General features: G+C 58.2%; 3 protein-coding genes across 3 annotated transcripts; 2 read left to right on the top strand and 1 right to left on the bottom strand.

Moving 5' to 3' along the window:
* Positions 1 to 603: 603 nt before the first annotated feature.
* On the top strand, positions 604 to 3,984 carry BESB_059310 (transmembrane amino acid transporter protein; the record flags this gene model as incomplete). The annotated part of the gene is made up of 6 exons (XM_029364345.1): positions 604 to 1,054; positions 1,377 to 2,006; positions 2,305 to 2,369; positions 2,717 to 2,854; positions 3,136 to 3,282; positions 3,718 to 3,984. The coding sequence occupies 6 exons, from the start codon at positions 604 to 606 to the stop codon at positions 3,982 to 3,984; spliced, it is 1,698 nt and encodes a 565-aa protein (XP_029219053.1).
* A 1,666-nt stretch (positions 3,985 to 5,650) lies between these two features.
* Positions 5,651 to 8,992, bottom strand: BESB_059320 (4-hydroxy-3-methylbut-2-enyl diphosphate reductase; the record flags this gene model as incomplete). Its single annotated transcript, XM_029364346.1, has 5 exons — positions 5,651 to 5,735; positions 6,165 to 6,362; positions 6,580 to 6,919; positions 7,283 to 7,505; positions 7,877 to 8,992. The coding sequence occupies 5 exons, from the start codon at positions 8,990 to 8,992 to the stop codon at positions 5,651 to 5,653; spliced, it is 1,962 nt and encodes a 653-aa protein (XP_029219054.1).
* Positions 8,993 to 10,957: 1,965 nt separating this feature from the next.
* BESB_059330 (uncharacterized protein) lies at positions 10,958 to 14,224 on the top strand (the record flags this gene model as incomplete). The annotated part of the gene is made up of 1 exon (XM_029364347.1): positions 10,958 to 14,224. One exon carries the CDS (start codon positions 10,958 to 10,960, stop codon positions 14,222 to 14,224), a length of 3,267 nt encoding a protein of 1,088 aa, XP_029219055.1.
* Between the last annotated feature and the right edge of the window lie 266 nt (positions 14,225 to 14,490).

The following is a 14,490-nucleotide window of genomic DNA, read 5'->3' on the forward strand; positions in this document are numbered from 1 at the left end:
CGTAGACAGTGCCAAGGAGGCCAAAGCATCGAAGTAGAATTGATCATCATCGGTTTTACCACAGGTGATCAAGGGCGACCTGGATCCTATGCCGGGACCCTCCCGCACTCGTGGAATAGGTAACAGGGTGATCCGAATCCGGGCATGCCCGCTTCTCGAGGGCACACGTCGAGTATTTTCAAATTGCTTGAAAAAGGGATTGAGTGCTGGTTTGTCTCTGGCTACGAAAGGATTGAACCTACAAGTGGCTTCTCGACGGATAACGCATCGCCGCTGTCAGGAGAGACATTAAGCCAGAGTAGGTACTTGCATGGTGAAGACGTCGCTGACACCACAGAAACGCGTGTGTGATCACAGCATCTTGGCGGCCATGGCACCCAAGAGTCCAGCACCACGCGTTAAACACCTCAAGCACCTTTCTCAACACACAGACCACCGGTTTCGTAGATCTTCGCGGCGCGTTGTGCTATTCGTCATCGAGGTAACCACTGAAAGGCGGCTATTGGTCGGGAACAGTTCCCAGCCTCTCGCGCCCGCCGCTAGCATCTAAAGGAGGAACGCTTTCACGTGCGGGCTTGTCTCGCGACTCCTACACCCCGCACAATGTCTTCATCTGCCGTAAAACTCGGCGGCGGCGAAGCGGAGTGTCAGTCTCCCGGACCACGCGGGACAGCCCAGCTGCAGAGTAATCTGGCGGTCGACAGGGAATTTCGTGGCAACGAGTTACCATGTCTATCTGCGTCCACCGTGACAGCCTTCGTCAGCATGTCTGGTCCGGCGATGTCATGGTGGGCGTTGTTCCAGTATGGGGGACGACGCAAGGCGGATGCTTCGTACGAACTCGCGGGTACCTCTGGCTCGACGAACGGAGGTGACGTGGAAGTGGGGGCGTGCAAGACACAGCCGGAAGTTGAATCAGCTGGAGGCGTGACAATGAGTGGAAAATCAGCGTCATACGAGAGCCTTGATCCCCTCCGCATACCTGACACGTCGAATCGTCGCGGTCGTGGCGCAGACGAGAGCACCTGCTTGGAGTCGGGATCAATTCTAGACAGTAAGTCTGTGGACTGCAAATGGCTGTTTAGAATTCACCTTACGGCAAAGGTGCAGCGTGGTTGTTATTTGTTCATGCCCAGCTCTGCTGTGTGCAATCGCGTGAGCCACTCAGCTTGCACAGTTGTTTCGGCATTACTATCGTTTTTCGGGGCCTTTCGCCAGATCATATGCCGACGGTGTCACTTGTCTTCTGTCGGCGGGAGTGATAAAAGAGCTCAGTCATCTTCAGTGGCTCACATAATCCTTCACACTCCCATCGCAGTCGCTGTCATCGACACGCCTCACTGGCGCGGCGCGTGTACATGTGGTGTCCAACGCAGGCCTGTCGCACACGATACCGGAGAAGAAGAAGTCGGGGTTTTGGTGGACAGGGGTTATCATTTTGAAGTCGTTCATAGGCGGCGGCTTCCTGTTTCTCCCTCACGTTTTTATGCGAGGAGGCCTCATCCTGTCTTTCATCACCTTTTTCCTGGGCTTCGCGATGGCTCTTTACTGTATGATTCTTCTCGTTCGGTGCTGCAAGCCAGGCCTCGTTGAATGCTATGAAGATATTGCGGAGCTGACGTACGGCCCCTGGGGAGGTCGCGCAGTGGAGGTTTGTATCGTCGCTTCTCAGTTGTCTTTTTCGACCGTGAATATGGTTGTGGTAGCAGGGAATCTACGAGATGTGATCTGGACAGCGAGCGACTGTGATCCAAACTTTGAAATCCCGACACGCGTACTCCTTTGGGCAGGAGCACTTATATACGTACCGCTGTGCCTTCTAACACGCATGAGGCAGCTTGCCCCCGTCGCACTGGTTGCTAATATTGGAACAGGAGTGGGGATAATTATGCTGCTCGCCGCCGTCGGCGTGGAGCTCGGCTCCAAAAAGGAAATTGCGCAGGTGACATTCTGCGACTGGCAGAGCTTTCCGCTCGTGCTTGGCACGGTAATCTACATGTGGGAAGGTGAGCATCACAACAGACCTGTTGAATTCTGTTCCCACATTTCTATCAGTCTTCGGGCTTGTGCATGTACGCGTCCGTGTGCAAACTGGTGTCCACTGGTGTCGCTGTCGTTGACAGTGGCAGGCAAAGCACAGAGAGAATCGCCATCTCCACGCGTCTGACTTCGTGTGCTTGGCGAATACCATCATGCTCCCATGTCAGGCGGAGCGGCTGAGTAACCAGCGTCGACATATCAACTTCCGGTAGCTGCTCTGTTTTTCTCGTGGCGGGGGCCTTTGATCCTTGTGTGTGTGTTCAGGTACTGGCCTCGTGCTTCCTATCCGGCACAACGCGAAGAGGCATGTACAGGAGCATTTTTCTCAGGTGAGCGTGGCGAGGTACCTCGACTCATTGGACGCAGGCCCAGTTGTACATTTGAGGTCCGGTGAAATGTCCGCGTGAATCTGCGGAAATGCTGTTGACGCGTGCCCAGCGCCGATCGACTGGCACGCGGTCTCTCACGCGTTCACGTATTTCAGATAATCTTTATGACTGGTTGCGGCTGGCGTTTCTCCGACGATGGGTGTATGTATCCTTTCAAATGGGGGCCGTCACGCAGGAGTCAAGCTCCATGTCTGACAGGGCGGTGAAGTGGAAATGTGCGCCATCAGACTGAAATATCCTCTTGGGAGTCTGTGATATGCGCTGTCTGTTTTGGGGCTGCATATCAGGTTCTGTCAGTGTGCTTGGGAGCTCTCCTGGTGACCTATTCAAGCTACGTCCTCTTCACGAATTTCACATTTGGCACGCTTTTAGAAGCAGTCATCCTCTCCAATCTACCAGCCAATGGCCTTGGTCTCACTGTCCAGGTAAGGCGACGAACATTCTGCACAGCAGCAGTGGCGTTGTCCACGTAACCTCAACATCCGATGGGTGTCCGCCTAGCAGCGCAGCTCAGCGCATGACGTGCTTAGCTGCCGACGGTAGATAGCGTGCATATTATACTACTTTCCCCATCATTGAGTGCTGGCATAAGCCCGGATGCTTCAACCTACGTACATACAGTGCGGAGCCAATTTCGCTGACGGGGTATGTCTCTGTAGTCATGAGTTTCCTGCGGTGTTGCTGTGCTCTCGTTCGTCTTCATCAGGCTATCTTTGCTCTTGCTGTCATGGCTACAGTGCCGCTGATGATGTTCCCAGCCTCCGAGATTGTGGAGAGCAGGGTTCTCTCTCGCTTTCAGTGCTCCACTCCGCCGTCCGCAGCAGTTGCGTCCAGCGCCCTGAGGACATGCCTGGTGAGTTGAATCTGTTCGCATATCCAGACTCCCATCGGCATGCGCTGACCACGTGCCGGAATGCACAGAGGTCCTGTAGGGACTTCGTGCTCCGAGCACCTCTTACAGTGTCTAGGCTTCAGCAAAGGAACTTACGTCGTAGGTCTTGAGCTCAGTGGCTGGGGCGATAAAGGGTTGGTGCGCTATATTCAGGGATGCCGGCGTCGCCTCCTGGCGTCTATCGAGAGGAGGCTAAGGGGAGGAGCTCAGTGGCATATAAGGGTGAGTAGTCAATGTTGACACGAAAGACGTGAGACTGACCTATATGATAAGGGGCACGATGATTATGTGCGAAATGTTTTTTCTTGCCGTAGCGAGCATAGCGAAGAATTGATTGGTCAGTTCTGTACGAAGGCAGGGGACGTCGTGTATCCCTCTGTGTGCCGTCGTTCCCAGGTGATTCTGACGTTGGCGGTGGCGACAGGAGGGTTACATCAAATTGATAACTTCGTTGCTCTTATTGGCGGAGTTTGTGGGGCCCCTTTGACCTTTGTTTTCCCGACCCTCCTTTATCTAAAGCTGTTTCCTGATGAACCGATACTATGGCGAGTTTTCCACTATGCCATTGTCGTCGGGGGCGTGGGGGTGCAGGTCTTTTCCCTCTACTGGGCGATCAAGTCTTGGAGCGGTACTGAGGAGTTCGTAGCGCGCTGTACAGCATAGACGCGGCAGCGCCGGATACCTCCAGTGGCTCAAAAAGAAACAGCGAAAGAAGAGATGGGACAGCCCGTGCAAGGTACACTACACCGAGCTTGTTCGTGCTTCTCAGATATACCATGTTCTGCCGTGGCATCATGCCATGCGTGGATAAGGGGGGAGAAAGATTGGTAGAGCAAAGACGAGGGAGTAAATCACACCAGAAATGGAAAGGGGACGGGATGGCACGAGGGGTCACGTAAGGCTCGGCAATTTTACTAGATTTTGTACAGACTCTGTCCGTACACAACCGAGAACCACATGAAGGAATGGAGGAGACTAACAGCCGAGAGGAACACGAGGACACTGCAGTTGCGGTGTTGGCGGATTCCCGTCTGGGTAACGCAGATCGTACAGAAAAACGACGGACACCTTTTTGGGTTCTCGGCTGCAACTCCCTTCAGTCAGGCGAGCACGCTCACACATGTGACAAGTCTCTCGGAGTGTTACCACACGGGAGAATGCAAGGTGCGACTGAAACGGGCCGCGCCTTGGTCGCGTTGTCTCGTCTACATAACGTCCCAGTGTATTATTGTTTTGAGGCCCGACCCCACCAGTGCAGGAGACCCCGAGCTGCTTCACTGCGGCAGGTAAGGGTGTGACGGACCACGGGCTCGTGCCTAGGCGTGTGTGTGTTGATGAACATAGTTTATAGTGCGGGACGTGTGAGACGGCAGCCTCGCTGCTCGGGATATCCTCAAAATAGTGATGCGTATGCTTATGCAACTCGTGCGGTACACCTGGGGCGTACACTAGCGTTTTGATGCAAGTGTTTTGATGTGTGGGGTATGACTGCAACCCCTCCAACCAGTTGTCGTGAGTTGGCGAGTGGCTCACATGCACAAACTGTTTCCGCTCTGCGGGTTGTACCGAGATAAGCGAGAGGGGGGTTTCCTCCGCGGTCGCACAGGTGACAGATCGCAAGGGGCTCGCGCTGCGGTCTGGATGGCGCGCATCACGAGAAACAAACAGCTTACAGTTGTCCTGTGGCACGGCTGCCCGTTGCGTTCGCATATAATCTGTAGACAGGGCGGGCACCCCCAGGGAGGTGACCGCTAGACCTTAACCTGTTACTCCCCTGCTCAGAGGTACACGCCGCAACGCCTTGCGCTCACGCACGCACCCACACCGGGGCTACTGCCACATATCCCATCTGCGAGGAAACACCGTCCGTGTTCTACTTTCTGGACGAGACCATAGACAGGCATATGCACACGTGCGCGATCACGCGACACCGGCAATACGGATAGAGTCGCAGCCAATAATACAACACAACTGAATTTGTAGCGTGCACGGCTGCCCGCAGCCTGTGATTCACGGGTATTACGCCTGTTGGCATCTGCAACGGTTCCTCTGCTCTATCATCAAGCGAGGGAACCCAAATACCTATACCGCCTTTTGCAGGCAAACCCCTACGCATGTGCTGCGGGACTCAAATTAACAGGCTTTTAAAACCGCGCAGACACCGGCAAGGGTTCTAAAGCATTCAAAGAAGAGACGAAGCGGCAATCGCGGACGCAGAGGGCGGTTTCAATAAATCGAGATTGACTCGTGGGAGCACGAAGCACCGGCGAACGCGATGCAAGCTTGACACGCAAGACTGAAGACGGGAGAAGTGTTTACAACAGCTGCCCTAAACATCACTGCAGACGGGCGCTTCTTGGTCTGTCTTCTGGTTTTCCTCTTCAAGTTTCTTCTTCGCTGCTTCTTGCAAGTTCCTGTTGAAGTAAAACAGTCGCACAGTGAAAAATCAAGGGTTTGCTGCGAAGCAGCTCCTTACGGACGCAAGCTACCCAGCTTTCAGGCGAACTGCCGCCTTTCTGGCACGCTTTGCGAATCCGGGTGACTTCCTCGCTTGCCTCCATAACTGTATATTTGCGGTCGTAAGAGGCATTGTGAGCATGGCCATACAGGCTGAAAGAGGCGGTAGTAAGAGGGGCGCAGGATTTATATGCACGGGATATTCGCAGAAACAACTTACATATCCTGGCAGAGAGGGGATACGCGCTTACCCATATACATCGATCTTGGTGTCATTGTGCTGAGGGTTCGCATATTCTCACGACCATATCTCCGCTGCGCTTAGGCGGAGAGCATTCGCCCTCTGCGAGGGGACGCAAACTTCCGCCACGTCAACTTTGTCTTACTTTGGAAATTTCCACATCGGCACCCTCTCGAGAATTTCCTCGCGCTCCGACACAACCGAGACACCAAGCTTCCGGAGGCGCTCGACAATTGCGGCAGTCGTTGTTTCTGGGGTCGACGCCGATGAAGTGAGCGACACGCGTGAGACGTTCTCAAGCCACCGGGGGTCGATGGCGCTCGGATCGTTCACCAAGTAAGCCCTGAGGAGACACGATCACCGCAGGCGCACACCCCGTGAACCGCCACACCCAGGAAGATGCCGCTGTCGTGCTGCAGAACGCGCCGATTGGAACGCTGAAACAGACTTTAAACCCTGAGCCGAGAGAATGCCGTGCTCCTGCGCGAGCGCGCACAAGTTTTGTGCACTCACGCATGCGCCGATGTGCATATCGCCGGACGCTACCCTGGAACGCTTACTCAGTTCCGCGGTTTTTCGCAGTTTCGACGAGACGATTTGCGTTTGAGGACGCCTCGCTTCCGACGACGATTGTGAGGTCGGTCTCTGGCGCGAGGCGCTGGAGCGCGGTCTGGCGGTTGGTCGTCGCGTAGCAGATGGAGCCACTCGGAATCGACTCAATGTGCGGGTACTTCTCCACGAGGGCTTTCCGGATCGCGGCGCAATCGTCGAGGCTGAGCGTCGTCTGCGTTGCATAAAACAGCTTCTGCGTCGGCGGAAAGGACAACTCCTCGACGTCCGCCACGCTCTCCACGACAGTGACGGCGCCTGGCGCCTCGCCTTTGGTGCCAATGACCTCAACTGCGAAGCAGACAAGCCACGCGCCGTTCGGCACAAACCGCAGTCACGACAGCGGCCGCACCAAACGCTGAGGACAAAAAGCCCAACGCCCCAAACGAAACATGGAAGCAACCGGGCGACGGGAAACAGCGAGGCCTGTCGCGGCAGATGAATGCAGAAGCCTGTCGAAGAACGCATTCAACTAACAGTGCGCACCGACACAAGTGGGAACGCCGTGGTCAGCCGCTTTCCGTTTCTCTGCGTATGCGTGACTGCGACCGTCGTCGTCGGCATATCGAAAGCGAAACGGGGAAAGCCAACTTGTCCTCCCTCATTCTCTGCAGGCGGAGCCGAGCTGGCGGCGCGAATGTATCGCGAGCGTACCATGGTTTTTATGACCAATCAAAACAATGTGGTAGCCCTGCTCTGCCTTTTGCTTGACGTAGACGTGGACTTTGGTTACCAGCGGGCACGTCGCGTCGACGACTCGGAGCCCGCGGGCCTCGGCCTCCGCTCGGACCGCAGGAGAGACGCCGTGAGCGGAGAAGACAGCGACGGCTCCCGGAGGGATTTCCGAGATCTCCTCAACGAAGACAGCTCCTTTTTTCTGCGAAACGCAGGCCACGCAGAAACACACGCGCCGCGTATAAGCCGACTCGACACGATCCCGTCGTCGTAGACCTTTTTGGCCATTCCAGGGAGAGCGACCTACGCAGGTGGCTCGCGCCAGACGACACCCCCGCCGTTCTACATGCCCAACGCGCGAATCTCTGGCTTCCCCATCCCATGCAGCATTCAAGCACGACGCAAGTCCTCAGTGCGGGCCGCCGTGGGAACGTCAGGCGCCAAGCGCGATGGCGCTCCTCACCGCCGTCTCGCGTTTTGGCTCGTTCAGCCTTTTCGCAGCCCCCGATACCTGACAGCCCGCCATCTTCTGCGTGTATTAGCGCGCGTCCCCCTCTAGCCAGCAGCACTTACTCGCATCGCGTCGCAGACGACCTCGTTGTGGACGATGCTATGCTTCACATACACAGGCGGGCCCCATATGCGCAGCGCTTCCTCGACGATGCCGATGGCGCGCGAGACGCCGGCGCAGAAGCCGCGAGGCTTCGACAGCAGCAGTTCAATCCCCGCGCGCTGCTGGCTGCCCGCATCCGGAGAAGACGCCAGGGCCTCAGGCGCCGCAGGAGGCGACGCTGCGGACAGACGGGTTTCGAGGGAACCCCGAGGCGCAGCTGGCGACGGAGAGGAGAGCCCGACAGCTGGCGACGCGGAAGACAGACGCGGCGGCGAAAGACGCTGTTCAGAGTCGTCGGCGGCGAGCGATGTAGAGGGCGCGACCGCGAAGCACAGAGGCGACGTGTGCAGCGCCGCCTCCCGGCTGCCCCTCCACCTGCCCCTGGCGCTTGGAGCCGCGTCCGCGGGGTCCGACCCCAAGGTGCAGAAGGGCGACCGCACTGAAGAAGGCGCATGCGCGGCGGAAGGCGCGGACACGGACGCATTCGAGGCCGCCAAGAAATAGACAGACGCCGCAGGCACAGACGTGGGGGGAGAGGCGGACGACGACGACGGCGAAGAAGGCGACAGCGACCGCGATACACTCGGTCGGTCAAGAACGAACGGCGCAGAGGGCCCGCCCTTCGAGAAGGACGGAACGATGGCGTCGCCGTGAAGCACCACTCGCATCGCGTGAGCGGAGAGGCAAAACAGGATCATGAAAGAGGAGAAGCCGAACAGAGAGAGATGAACCGGACGAGGTCGAGGAGCTGAACGGACGCAGGCTGCGGCGAGGGCACCGCGTGAACCCGAGGCAGCCGCGGGGAGACGAAGAGACGAGGAAGGAGAAAGAGAAGGAGAAAAACAGCCACTGACTACTTCGGACGGCTGACAGCGTTCTAGAGAAGCCACCGAAATCGATCGCGGAGACTCCGAGGCCACCTCCGCGCGCACACGACGGGAGGGCCCTTCTGCATCTTGCACACGCCTTCGAGGTGAGGCAGACTCAGAAAGCAACGTCTCCTGCGTTTGTGCGGGCGCCTGCTCTAGGGCGGGCGCGCGTAGACTCGTCGCTGTCTGCTTGGTGAAAGCTTTCATTTTTTCGGGGCTTCTCAGATGCCGACACGCAGGGCGCTCCCCGTCGGCTGCTGCAGCGACCGCAGAACTAGTCTTCGCGCTCGGATGATGCAGACGCGTTTAGTCACACGCCGGAAGCCGGCAAAGGCAGTGGGACATGCCTCGCTTGCTTCCCTTCCTGCCTGTCTACAGACGTGTGCCGTATTGGAGTCGATCGAAGAAAACGTAAATGTATGGTTAGAGGGAGAGCGCACTGCACAGACTCCACCCCGCCACAAAAGGACCTCACAGGCAGGATTTCGTTATCAGGCGTTAGACAAAAGAAGAGGCCCGAAGGCGAAGTGTGCGGTCTCCTAATCGCGTGCCGGACAGAGCCAGAGAACTCTCTGGCAGGCGTGAGGGAGGGGCCCCGGAACAAACAAATCCGAAATCCAACCCGAAGAGCCGCAGACGCACAACGCAGTTCACAGAGAGATACAGGGAAACAAGGAGAAGCCTGAATCGCGCCTCGAAACTTGCTTTGACGCTCGCGGATCTCCTCGCCTCGAGGAGGAGCGGTGGCAACTCGTCTTCTGCACACATACGACCCATGCGATCCACGGGCGCCTGCGAGAGCCCTTCAGCTGAGGCGATCTGAGCGAGGGCCTGCAGCCAGCGGGGGTCGCAAACAGACAAGCAACAATCGATTTTACGTCCGAGACCGTGGCTGGTGTCTTCTCGGTGGGTCTCGCGGCCCCGGCGTGACTACGCGTACACCCGTGTGCCTTTCCAGAATCCTTCAGCGCGCTTTTCCCGCTCATTCCAGCGTGAAACACTCGCAGGCAGCTTTTTTGAACAGGTCTGCGAGCCTCTCGCCCAGCTGCCACACGCGTCTCTTCGCCAGTGTCTTCTTTGTCCTGTTCGCCAGGGCAAACGTCGTCGATGTCTCTGGCGCCCGAGGGGGGCTGCAGCTGTCGGCCTTCCGCCGCGCTGGGTGCACACCGGCCTGTCTCCGTTCGCCTTGAGGAGCGCTGGGCGCCGGAAGAAGGGCAGAGGGACTCGCCGCGGTTCGAGAAAAAAGGATCTTGACGTGTGAGGCCTGAGGCAGGCCGCTGTCGGCGGCGATCCGTGCCTGTTCGACTCACAAGGGTCGCATGCGCTCGGCAACAGGGACGCTGGAGGCTCGTTGCCGCGAAAAGCGGCCGTCGCATGCTTGTCTTGGAGCAGCAGAAAGAAGAGTCTCAGGTATGTTTAGATACAAGCCTTTCCGTAACTGGCTGAGGCTGCAAGCTCGCTGTCTTTTGTCTTCGGCAACCCTTGGATCCTCTGTTCTTTCTCGTGACTTTCTGCAAGAAACCACAAGTTGCCGTCCGGCGCGCAGTCTCTTGCATTTTCTGCGGCTCGACGAGCGACCTTCCTCCACGTGGCAGCACGCTACGCGGGCTTTTTCCTTATTCTTGGTGCCGATGAACCGTATTCGATCTCTCGATCTCTCCAGTTTTGGTTTCCTGGCGTCTGTAGGCAGCACCCGCACCACCTCAGGCCCCCTTTTCTCCAGCTTTGAGTGTCCAGAAAGGCCGTTGGCTGTCATCTACGCACTCCGAGTTTCCCAGTTGACGCTTTTCCGTCTCTTTCACCTGTTTGTTCGTCTTTCCTTCCGCTCGTTGTCACGTGCCTCAAGGCCGCGGCTGCTAGAAGACGTATGACTGCCCTGTCCGAGTTCGTTAAAGTCTTTCCGTCTTCTTTTGCGCAGCTTGTTCCGAGTTTTAGTCTCGTTCTACGAGCGGTTATAACTCTAGTCGGTTTTAGTGTAGAAGGGACAAGACGTACCCTGTACCCTTGTCTGCGCTGTATCCTTGCTATGTCTGCTGACGCCTATCGGAGAAGTTTTCTGGCTGCCTTGGCGCAGGCGCTCACGCGTCGTTCGAACCCGGGGCCCCGCTCGACGGACTTTTCGAGCAGCGCGTGAAAGCGCTGGCTGTCAAATGAAAAAGATGCAATGGCACCATGCATGCGCTGAAGCCCGAGGTAACTTGGCTCCTCTCCCTCCGTCGGGGTGGTACACGCCTTCGTGCCGCTGACGCGCCGCTCCTCGCCCTCCTGCGCCGCGCTTACCTTTGTCTCCTCTCTGCGCTTCTCGCGGCGAAGGCGATCCTGGGGCTGGAGTATCCGCCCTCCCTTGCGGTGCCTGTGTCTCCTTCGTTCTTTGCTCCGCCTTCGACTTCTTTCTCTCTGATTCCCTCCGGCGGTCCGGGGGGCGACGTGAGTGAGGAAGCGTCCTCGCTGGCCGGTCGACTGTCTTTCCAAGGAGCTGCTGGCTCCTTGGCCCACCTTCATTCCTCCGCTCTTCTCGCCTCATCGTCGTCGTCGCCCTCATCGTCCTTGTCGTCGTCTTCCCCTGCTGTCTCCTTCGCAGGGCTCCACGTCCCTTCGGCCGCGTCTTCGTCAAACGTTCTGCCTTTGGTGGAGTTTGCCTCTGGGGCTCGATCCCCTCCGCCTCCGTCTGCCTCTTCATCCGTCTCCTCTCCTTTGCCTGCTTCCTCCTCTTCTTTTGAAGGCGGCGCCTCGCGTCGACTCGCTGCGCCGTCGGATGGGCCTGCGACGCTTCGCGACTCAGGAGACAAGAACGCAACCTCTGAGCTGCCTCCGTCTGACTCCCAGCTGGACATCGGGGCTGCGCTTGTCTCACGAGGCGCCAACGCAGAGGCGAATGCATTGTCTCAGGATTTAGCTCCCTCGCCGCCGTCGCCTTCAGTGCCTTCGACCTCCTCTTCCTCAGAGTCGACGGCGGCCGCAGGCTCTGTGGTGGCAAGTGCCGAGAAGGCGGAAGCAGACGTGCGCGAGGCTTTTTTGGGGAACTCCGGAGATGATAGACCCGAATTTGTAGAGGGCACGCGATGCGACGAGACGGCATCGGAGAGCTGCCGAGAGACAGACGCATTCCGCGAGGAGAAGACGCGCCCGACGGAGGGGACAGGGCCCGCGGGAAGAGCCGAATTTCCGCCGGACGCCAACGAGGCCGGCGCTGCGGTGACTGACCGCAGAGAACAGGCAGCAGATACGCGACCAGCTATCGGGAAGGAGGAAGGCGAAAGACCGGACGCGCAGGAAGGACGCGAGAGTCCTGCAGCGAAGCGGGATGGTGTGGAGGAGCGAGTCAAGCAAGTAGAGATTTCAGAAACGCGGATCGGAGCGGGAAATGCTGGGGAGAAAAACGCTCTCGAGGAGACGCCACCATACGCAGGATGGCGCCGCGAGAATGACGACAATCCGGAAGAGTCACGCGCCGGGAGGACGAAACTGTGGAGCTACTCAGCAGGTGAGGTTCGTCGGGGGGAAGGCGGAGGGGCGAACGTGACCGGAGCTCGCATCTCGGATGTCCCTGGAGAAGGCAAGATGGCGGCGCAACCTGAAGACTTCGAAGCTGAGGAGGAGACTGCAGCAGGGCCCCGAAGAAACCTCGTTGAGGGAAACGACGAGGAGACTGAGGCGCAGGGCAGGGGCGAGCAAGACACGAGGAGAGACGGCCTGAGATCAGCCTCGGTCATCGAAGCTCTTGACGACTTGCAGATAGTTGAGACCATGAAACAGGAGAGGACGCATGCGGGCGCGGAGCCGGCTAGCCGTGAACAGAAGGCAGGGGACAAGAAGAAGAAGACGCGGACGTTCAAGGGAGAGAGCGGGGACAGCAGCAGGTCTCTGTTGGGTTTCTTCGGGCTGAGTGAGAAAGGTTTGTCGAGCTTGGTTCCTTCCTTTCTCTCGTCGCTCTTTGCGTTTTCTCTCCCTCCGCATCCCTTCCTCGCGTGGCTTCTGTACGTGCACCCCGACAGCAGGCACCACGCCGCGGTTGCCACGACCACGTCTGGCAAGGAGGCGCTTTTGGAAGAAGAGGAGGAGGTCGTGCTCTCTGGCGATGCCGCTGAAGATGATAATGAAATGCTGTCTCGAAAGGGCCGCGGACGGGACGCCTTTGTCCCGCAGGGCGAAGGGCTCGCGCAGCTTCACCCGCGAGACGGCCAGGAGGCTCCACGCGCGGAGGCGGGCGCGGCTCGAGGCGGCTCAGGAGTCGAGGCGGCGGGGACGGGAGATTTCGTGAGCCTGCAAGAGGGGCGAGGGAGCGAGACGAGGAGCAGCATCCCACCTTGGGGCCTCCATTTTGCGGAGACGTTTGAAGGCGAAATGATTTGTTTCCAGTGGAACGTCTTCAACGGCGCTTTTTCGCTGGCACTTGCCTATATCTGCTCGCCTCTCTACCGTCACGCAGGCTTTGCAGGCCCGTCCCACGCGAGCCCTAGCCACGGATTCGCGCCTTCCGCGGGACTCGCGCCGCTCTCTTCTGCCTCTTCCCCCTCGCCGCCGTCTCTGTGCCTCGCGGGACGCGCGGCGTGTCCGCCTTCGTCTTCGCCGCTTTCTCGTCTGGGCTACGGCATATCGGTGGCGTTCTCCTGGCTTCTCCAGCGCGTGTTCCGCGCGGGCGAATGCGGCTGGTCGCAGCTTCTCAAGCGCGTGTTTGCAATCCACTACGCGCCCTCGCTGCCCCCTTCGTTGCTTCCGCTCTCTTCCCTGTCTTCGTACTACTTCGATCACCCCAGCGCACATCAGACCTTTTCCGGCGAAGGAAACAGGATGCTCGGAGGCGATGCGGCGAGTGCGTCCGCGTCGGCTGACGGATTCTCGTCTTCGTTTCACCCGTCTTCTGGAAGTGGCGCCGGGGGCGCACGCCCGTCAAGCTTCTTCGCACATGGCGAGTCGTTCTCTTCTTCGTTTTCTTCTTCTTCGTCTCTGCATAGAGGCGTGAGCGCCTCACAAAGTTTTCCGGTTTCTACTTTCGCTTCGTTTGAAACCGTTCCTGCTACCCACAGCCACGACTTCTTCCCGTCTGTTCACGAGGGCGGGCCGTCGCCGATAGAGGCCGGCCTGGTCTCGGTAGGCGGAGGCAGGCGAGGGTCGCGCGGAGAGCGAGGGAAAGGCAGAGGCCGCGAATTCTTGTCGGCGTTCGCGGGGGCAGGAGGACCGGGAGGTGCCGGAAACGAAGGCGTAGGAAGCCTGCCGCTCAGGTCAACGTGGCGATTCGCCTGTCTTTCCGCTCAGGCACTGCAGTCCTCGTCAGCCGTCTTACAGTCTTTCGGATGTACGTATACGTCGCCTGCCTCGACGACCGTTGGATGGATGCTCGCCACCCTGAGCATGGCGAGTTCTTTCCTGCATCCGATGCTCTCTCTCTTCAGCAACTGCATCTCTGCAGCGTACGACGTGTACGCACTAGTCTGGTGATTGCCCTGGGGATTCTCACGAGAATTCCTTCCCCGTTCTGTCGTCGAGCTCAGCTGAATAATGGGCGAAGCTCAACGTATACACCTCTTTGCAGCTTTCGTGCGTGTTGTGTCCCGCACATAGAGCCTGTATACCAGCGTGCACTTTCGTGTATGTGTTTTCAATTTGGCTGTAGACTTGTTGTCTGGTGTCAGCATACGAGGGCGGCATTGCTGCTTTCGTTCTCGAGGATTATGGGTATAAAACGTAGAGAGGACAGCTGCTCA

This window comes from Besnoitia besnoiti, chromosome V, assembly GCF_002563875.1.
Source record: "Besnoitia besnoiti strain Bb-Ger1 chromosome V, whole genome shotgun sequence".
Classification (NCBI taxonomy): domain Eukaryota; phylum Apicomplexa; class Conoidasida; order Eucoccidiorida; family Sarcocystidae; genus Besnoitia; species Besnoitia besnoiti.